This window comes from Gnatocerus cornutus, chromosome 10 (genome assembly GCF_029298725.1).
Source record: "Gnatocerus cornutus isolate USDA-ARS CGAHR chromosome 10, icGnaCorn1.1, whole genome shotgun sequence".
NCBI lineage: Eukaryota > Metazoa > Arthropoda > Insecta > Coleoptera > Tenebrionidae > Gnatocerus > Gnatocerus cornutus.
The window spans coordinates 7,687,822-7,696,572 of record NC_142242.1 but is presented as its reverse complement, the minus strand read 5'-3'; the positions used below and the strand labels follow the sequence as shown (position 1 = coordinate 7,696,572).

At 36.6% G+C, this 8,751-nt stretch overlaps 1 protein-coding gene across 1 annotated transcript; it reads right to left on the bottom strand.

The window, feature by feature from the left end:
• Positions 1-5,921: 5,921 nt before the first annotated feature.
• Positions 5,922-8,459, bottom strand: fd102C (forkhead domain 102C). The gene is made up of 2 exons (XM_088047572.1): positions 7,664-8,459; positions 5,922-6,402 (listed from the first exon to the last, which is right to left on the bottom strand). The coding sequence occupies exons 1-2, from the start codon at positions 8,285-8,287 to the stop codon at positions 6,166-6,168; spliced, it is 861 nt and encodes a 286-aa protein (XP_087903698.1). The 5' UTR covers positions 8,288-8,459; the 3' UTR covers positions 5,922-6,165.
• Positions 8,460-8,751: the final 292 nt, after the last annotated feature.

Here is an 8,751-nt window from a genome sequence, read left to right as displayed (position 1 = left end):
GGTTATAATTTAACACCGCTTCTGAGTACTCACTGTTGGAAGCAGTGGATTTACAATAGAATGTGAACGATCATTTTCACCCTGGAATAAAATAAGCAGTGAAAGGGGGTAAAACAATTTGAAAAACATTCATAAATGAAATTTCTAAAATCTCGCGGTTTTTGGGAGTACGCGTTTTGTTGGAGATGGAAATTTGCCGTCGCTTAGTGGATTAATCTCTTGCGAATGGTTGGAATAGCAAGTCCTTTCACATTCTAAGCCGAGTTATGAGTTTGCAAGTTTGAGCGGCAGCAATAAGGTTGTGATACACTTTGCTCTATAATTATGTCGATTCTGCCGCTTGTGAAATGCTTAATCTATTAGCAGACACATTAGAGTTGATAATTGCGAACAATAACGATGGAAAATATTTGCTTCGTATTTTTCGGCGCCGAACTTTTTCACCCCTTATGTATTTTCATATTCTCCTCACTTATATGTGCAGTTGAATTCAGGACGTGTGTTCGGAATTTTTACATGCGAGAAAATAAGATCAAAAACAATTTTTGTCAATCTATTATTTGACGACAACATCTTTCCAAAATATGTTATTTCCATGGAACTAAATTTTTCTCTCCTAAAATAAATCAAGAACACGTTTCCTCCAATTCCAATTAATCCAACATTTGATTGTTCAAATATTTGTGACGTGGGTATTTGTTGGTTTTTTGAACATTAATGATATTTCAACGCTTGAGAAGTAAAATTTTAATAATGCGGGAAAGCGCATAATTTCATTACGCGAAATGCGTCTTCTTAAAAGCGGTATTATTAAATTTACACCAAGTATTGTGTTCGTGTAACACGTAACTCCCGGAAAATAAGGTATTTTCTCTATTTTGCAAAACGTCAGAATATATACATAAACGCCGTAGGATAACTTTGTGCCGCTTCGTTTTAGGCGTTTCGCTTCTCTCGACGGCAGGGCCGGATTCAACAAAAATCAATGTAAATATGATTTTCGCAACTTTAAATATTTCCACTGTAGACAGAACGAAAATGACACATTGATTTTACTCATACAAGAACTAGAATTCTTTCACAAATCCGCGTAGTCAATTTTCTAATTGAAGTAGTCTAGTTGGGTTCAAGATTCATATAGATTTGATTGAGGGAAACAATGTTGAATATTGGTTGTGAATAGTGAATAGTTGGGCGAGTGCGGCTCTGTCGGGGAAATTGTGGAAACCGCTGGGACCGCGTAGTAAAAGCGGGGGAGCGAAGAATTTGTGTTTTTATTTGAATTTCTTTGGTTTCACAAAAGTAGCATTTTAAAATGGCCCATTTATTTTTCAATGCGAAATGTAGAAATTATGGAAAAGTAAGTGCTATTGAAAGTGTTTTATATTTTTTCCTTTATGTGAGCGTTCGTGCGCTTCTTCCGCCCATTCCGTATTTAACGCGAGGAACATGGTTGAAAATTGTTATATTAACCAATTATTCGTGATTGATGGTCGAAGGGGCGAGTCTACGTCTTACTGAAATTCACACAAATTGCGAAATGTAATTATGCGTTTTGACGCTTCAGTTCGATGTATTTCATCAAAATAAAACAAACGCCATGCAAATGAAATTATGCGCATAATTTCAAAGCGATGACAGCGTAGCTGTCGACGTTAATTCGTAAAAATATTTTTTTTTGTGGTGCTGGCGGCTTTTTGCCGTGCACCTTTAAAAAATGTTAAATTCAGCTTTTGGCTCGAATGCGTCTTTTTAATGTTAGTGCCGCCTATTTAGAGTGTTATTGAATTATTCAGATCTGTACGGTGGTGTGAAACAGCGAGTAAACGCACAATAATGTAAACCTCACCCCCTTACACCAATTGTGTACCACCCTGAGCGACGTTTTACTCTCTTTGTTGTTGTACGTTGTGTTGACAGTTGTCAGCTTCCAGAAACTGTTTCTCCCATTTGATTTTCATGAAGATTAAGCAACTCAAAAGTGGCCCGACACACCACCCCCGCTAATTTGCCAAATTACGACAGAAATCACTAAATGCCGATTACTCACCCCGATGAAAGCGCACATGGGAATTTCACCGCCATTTTTATTAACCCCAACGTTTACTTTTCATTGTAGTTTCTTCTAAAAATATTTCATCTAGATAACAATTGATGGAAATCAAATTAATCAACCAGTGAAAGCATGTAAAAGTCTGATTCTTTGATCGCACGTTATCGCTGTTTATTCAGCTTTCTTGTTCTCTATCGATTTGAGCAATGACGTAGGAGTTCTCTAATTTCTTTAGAAAATGACATTTTTCTGTCACTTTTGGTTTAATTACTGAGACATTTTCATTTGGTGTCTGTCAAATTTATGTTTTGACATTGTTTTTAGCGACAATGAACCCTATAGACTAATACAAATGTCTGTTCATCACCAGATGCAGGTATCACAAAAATAGCAAGTCATTTTAGTATACATTTCTGACAAGAGAGCTATATAATATGGGCATGAGTGCCGACAAAGATGTTTTATTTCTAAATTTGTGCCACTTACAATTGAATATGAGAAGCACGAATTTTTTTCGTCCGAACAGTATCAAAATAACTGGATTTAAATTTAATCCTCTCACTAAGACAGCAGAGATTTTAATGGATCAATTCGCATCTCCTAAAACTAATTATTTGAAATGATTATTATTTCGATGTTGTAATGGTTGACACCATGACTAGTTAAAACTGTCTCTTATATTTTGTATGAAGCTTTATTTTCGTGGTGTTGAATGCTGTTTAAATAACAAAAAACCATCGTCAACAAAAGCTGTGATTAAATGATCATGAATTAAGAATGCATCTCATTGAGTTGGATTTACAATATTGATTGTGGTCTGGCAGAGTATATAAAATGATTGTATATGTTACAATAGGAATGTTAGTGGTATTTTGAGTGACGGTTTTCTTTGTATATGAAGTTGAAGTGGTCCAAACACTTGGGCATTTAACGTTGACGGCTCATCGGAGCTTTTGTTGAGAAGTCAGCTTCAAATAACTTCAAATATCATTGTCTTTGTTAGTTTCTTGAGTATAAAGAGTGAGCTATCTTACATTGATGAACGTTTCATTTTTGACGGGCTCATTTAACAACCAGTTTATGTGTTTATTAAATGTTGTGTTCGGATGGGTTTCTTATTTTTATTTTGTTTGTTCTATTGTACACGATCTAACATTACACGATTTCAACCTTAAACCAGATGGTGTTGTTGGGTTTTGTTTGTTAACCGTTGTAATTACTGTCGCGCAGATTACAAATATCCACCATAAAAGAACGCGCCAGTTTGTAAGACAAGAACTTTTTCGTTTGAGGTTGATTGCGACAACCGGGCTCTATTGAACGATTCAAGAGGCGACACTGAACTGGAAAGCCGCCAATCGCTCCAAACACGAATCAAAGAACATAAATTTATAAACAGACTTTGGTTTTTTAGATTTTTATTTCACCAATTTTCAATCTTCTATGCGGTTCTTTACTTGAAATAGCTCAAATCTGAAAAGAAGAAAATCTGCTAGATCTAGACTTGAAATAGCAATCTGAAATTTTTACAAATTTTTTTTGTCCGCGGAAAGCTCAATTTAGAGGGTTCAAGTGTGGTTGTAAACGTAAGAAAAAAAGCAATATAAACATTTGGAGAACTGAATATTGACCGAAAAATATTTCTGGCCTGTCGGCAATAAATTAACAGGATGATACGGGTCTGTTTTGGCGTTTCCCGGTGGATTGTAAAGTTTATTTTTGTACAAAAAAATAGAATGGCTGCTTTTAGTACATTCACACTTTCTCGATTTGGTCAGATTCACAACAATATCTTGATTTAGTCGATGAACTGAATTTTGAAGTGATCGCAGGCTCGAGGAAGTTTAAGAAAGAAGTAAATTTTTATTTTGGCAGGGTGTTGAGTGTTTCTTAAAAATATTTGTACCTCTAGCGAAGTTTTCCATGAAGCTTGTCCTCTTGGTGTTGGTTAATTAGGTGTGGTTTTCTGGTGCTTTGTAAGACGATATATCGAGTTTGGTGTCAATGAAACAGTAAACACGGTAAACTAAGATGAAGAGCGTGGTAGCCCTCTCGAAGTGTTTATTGTAAGCGACCTCCCCAGGAAGCTCTCGACTTCGCACCACTCCCAAGTTGAAGTTGTAGCTAATATTGACATATGCCGCCTTCTTGTTTTGAGTACACCTCCGGTGTTGTGCGTCCGTGTATGCAAATAAGCAATGTCCACTGTTCACGCATTTTTTCTTATTTTAATTTGTTGTGGTTACGTGACAAGTTCGTTTATTCTGCCCTGTTTTCGTATCATTAGAACTGCGTGTTCGTTGCAGGAAAATCGACCCGATGAGACAGCGAGGAAATTTATTCCCACAATAATAGCTCTTTTGTGCTTTAAAAACATTTCGTATTTTCTTATCTTAAAAGAAATCTTCGTATTTGCCAAATGTTATGAAAAGAACTTATTTGTCATCGTGTTATTATTGGGGGTTTATTCCTGGTAGAAGCAGGTGGGTTAGGTAAAAGTGCTTCCTAAGTTTACAAAAGGCCACAAAATATACATTTCATTTTCGATTTTGAAATTTTCGCTATTATTCAACACGCCATAACCGGACGAACTGTTTGGAATCAAAACAGAAATATTATATCCCAGGTAACAGATGCTCTGAAATATCAACATTGAATTTTTTCATTTTTAATTCAGTCGATTTTATTATGGACATACAAAATCTGGCATTAAACGGTTTCCCGATTTTGCAACGATTAAAATTCACGTTTTTAAAATCGCTGCATGTGCGGTTGAACATGAACAACTTAATTGCGTTGAATTGAACTGACAAGCAACTTTTTGTTTTTCTATCCCCATTCATCATCTTTTAATTAGCAGTTTTATGTTAATGAGGTTCCTTTTGTTTAAATGTTTCCTTTAAAAACAGCAATTACATATGTTAGCAATTTGTGCTGATTCTTCTCGAAAATTACGAACGTGTGACACGTGCATTATCGAGTGCACTTCAGGGGTGAGAAAACAGCGTCCAACAAACACAAAGTCCATTAAAATTCAGCCCCAAGAAGTGAATTCTTGTGCGAGCGATCTTTTATGGTTGGAAATGTGATGTTTCATGCACCGGTGCGTTATAATAGAGTAGCAATTGTAATTGTATTTATTGGACTGTGTAAATTAGTAAATAATTGTCGGCCTAAACAGCCCTGTTTCAATGCTTTGTTAGCAGAACTCGGAGTCTCCCGTTGAGACTTACTTACACTTCGGGAATTATTTCAACCCGCCTAGCGCACTTATTGTATTTACACTGTTGCACCCAACGAATGAATAATGGCCCTATTCAATGAAAACGACACAGTTTTTATGCACATATGCATACTTTAAACATCCGAAAATCTAGAAAGATTCCTCTCAACTTAAAATAAAGACTCCTCCCTTTGACAGTATTAACAATAGCACGTGTCACGCTTTTAACGCCATAAATGAAATTACAGTCATTTTTGCATTTTGTTCACTGATTGGGCTTAAAAGCTTAGTAAATCACTGTTAGGTATAACGCCTTTTTATGGAAGAATCTTGAATGGCCAATGACTACAATGCCATTCAGTGGATGTGTCAAATAGATTAGGATGTTACAATGAGTACTTAGTGTCAAAATCCCACAATATTTGTACCTCCTGGGGCTTAAGTACCTACGCACTTTTTAAGACCCTCAAATCCATTCATGGTTGTGATTGAATTAGTTGGAGTACTCGAATTGTATTCGCTTCAAGTGGAGGAACGTGGACGCTGGACGATTAACGAAGACAAAATTGTTTTATTTTTAAGAAACCTGTGGTGGCAGATTTATGGTACTTTGCACTGAACTGAAGAAAAACACTTTCGTGGATATAAGTATAGTATATTTACATAGAATATATTTGATACAGTTTTCATACACATGAATCTTATATACAAAGTCGGTATTATTACGAAATTAATAAACGTTCATCAAAATTGCTTGAGAAACGTAACAAAACAATAAATAATGCTTCTATTATAAACAGTGACTATTCGTATAAATAAAAAACGGAACGGACAGCCTTCAGTATAAATAACTTTATACTTTTCCAAACACAATTCACTAAAAATCACTTTAGGAGTCTGTAGGATCTGTGGCAGTTTCTGATGTTGACCCAGGTCTCGCTTGTAACAACGCTTGATAATAATTAACAATGGGAAACATATTAGGCCACTGTTTTGTCGAAGTCTCCTGGTGTTGATCACTGGAGACGACGTCGATGTCTTCCTCGTTGGTTTCTTCACCCGAGTCTGGTGCTAACAAGGAGGCCACGTCGAATTGTCGTTTTCGGGACGGACCTCGTGTCGGCACCTGAGGAAAATTATAAATTAAACACTTGATAATTTGTGAGAAAACGTGTCGATTAGCACCAAAAATACCTGGGCAATAAACGCGCTAAAAAACTTCTTGTTCCTGGAAAGACTCGTTTCAGCAGTTTTTATCAAAAGTTATCACTACACAACACGCTAATGATAAAAAATTACGCATCCGGTTTGTCCACAAAACGCAAAAAATTGAGCAGAAATCGTTGTATGGTAGCCGTCGAACATTTCAGTGTTTTAGGGAAGATATTTTAATAGAAATTATTCATACAAAAATTGTAGAATTGTAACCTGTAATTGAATAAAAAGTACAAGCTTAATTAATGAGAATTAATTTTAATAATGAATGAATGAATTTACGTTTTGCATTGTGCAATCTAAATTTGACATTTTTGATTAATTAATTATTTTTATTCATACTTTTGCATATTTAAACATGGAATCGTTCCGATTTACAGTTGCCATTTTACAAAAATTAAAGAAAACCCCTCAATTAAGAAATCAAAGCAAAAAACAATAAAACTGAATCGTATTAGCAAAATTTATTTCCAATTTCGAAGCAGTTCTGTGGATTGTGATAATAAATAAACTGTTCGATATTTGCACCCCTTTGTATTAGCACATTGCCAATAATTTATAAATAACTGAAAATTACCACACTATGCTGTATTAACACAGTTTGATAAAACGGTTAAAAAATTCCCAACATTTAATAATTCATGACGTTTACCATGAAAGATACGAGAGTTGAAGGTATCTAAATATTTATAAGAAGCGAATCAGAATCCGTCGCAAACCAACCGAATTTTGAAATCTCTTTTTGAGCGCTTTTTCGGATCAATTTAACTCGTAGAATTGCGACTTCTTAAACGGCAGTGAATTTATTTTTAGTATAAAAAAGAAAAACAACCTAAAAGCATTTTTTATATCAATAAATATTATTCAGATTAATTAAATTATAAGTGTAATTCCAGCTTCTACTTCTTACAGTTTAGTTCTCACATTTTGAAATTAAAACAGAAAAAAATTGTATTTTTGTGCCGATGCACGTATCGGTGACAATAATTTAATTAAATTTGTTGGTACGTAATTTATTTTGTTTAAATAATTAATTAAATATCGCACTAAATTTTCTGGTCGTTCAAAAGTGAGTTTCCGTCCCGATTTTGTGGGAAAGTTACCTGGTTACCCGGTGCGAAAATTTAGCCCATAATCAAACACGTTTTTCCAATTTTTGCAAAAATTCTTACTGTATGGTAAACTGCCGTGGAAGGTCCTGGCACCACTGGAGGACTAACGGAAAGCGGGGGTGGACTTGGAGAGTCGGCGCCGTCTTCGTCGACAGCAAGCCCCATGTGTTTTCGCACCTTTCTCTGAGCCTTGCGACGTCTAAAATCGCCTTTGCGAAAGTCGTCAACGTTGGCGGGATGTATGGCCCAATAGTGACCTTTTCCGTTTGCACTACGTCCCGCTTTGATGAAACAGTCATTCAAAGAGAGATTGTGTCGTATAGAATTGCGCCAACCAGGTCCTCGGGTGCGAAAATAAGGGTAATGATCGAGGATGTGTTGATAGATGTCGGAGAGCACTAATTTTCCTTCAGGAGAACTGAGGATAGCCATGGCGATGAGGCCGATGTAGCTGTGTTGGGGTTTGGGTTCTTCAGGTTGTAAAGCGCGCGGAAATAGAGGGTAGCACGTTAACGGCGTCGGGAACGGGTTTAATAACGGATAACGTAACCGTTCTGCTACGGCATATTGATATAATTGGAGACGGTACTGGTCGATCGGGAGAAGAGCTCGCGGACCACTAGCTTCCAAAAAGGGCACAGGAAGCCTCGGGGACGCGTTCGCGGGTGTTTCGTTGCTACACATCTTCAGACACTTCAAACACTACATTCACTCACAAACTGGCCTAAAATTCCTATCAGTTTGTGGAAGCTTCGGAGTTAATTATGCACCGTCGGAACGAGTAAACTACGCTGTAGTGAGAGACCCATCTGGGCATCTAAACATGCAACAAACACGAACTATTTGTGGACCAATATTTGGTAACAGGCTGGGGGCGGAGCAAAACGCATCCAATCACAACGCGCGCTGCCCTTCCGGAAGCCACGCCCAGCCATGTTGTCAAACTTGATCCTCTCACAGGACTAACTACCCCGATACCCAGAAATCTTTGCTATTTGTCTATGCAGAAATCACCCACGTTTGCATTTTGATGTGAAACTACCAAATTTGTCATCTGACGATTAGAGGAATGCTTAATTGCCAATTAGATATAGGGAAGGATATCAACTGTCTCGCGATTTTTTGTTTGGAAATTTAGCCGGTTGTAG

Excerpts from the sequence above, each read along its gene's own strand:
- fd102C (XM_088047572.1), bottom strand. The coding sequence starts at position 8,287 with ATGTGTAGCAACGAAACACCCGCGAACGCGTCCCCGAGGCTTCCTGTG. Across the intron at positions 6,403-7,663 it reads CCACGGCAGTTTACCATACA|GTGCCGACACGAGGTCCGTC; the intron begins GTAAGAATTTTT and ends AATTTTCCTCAG.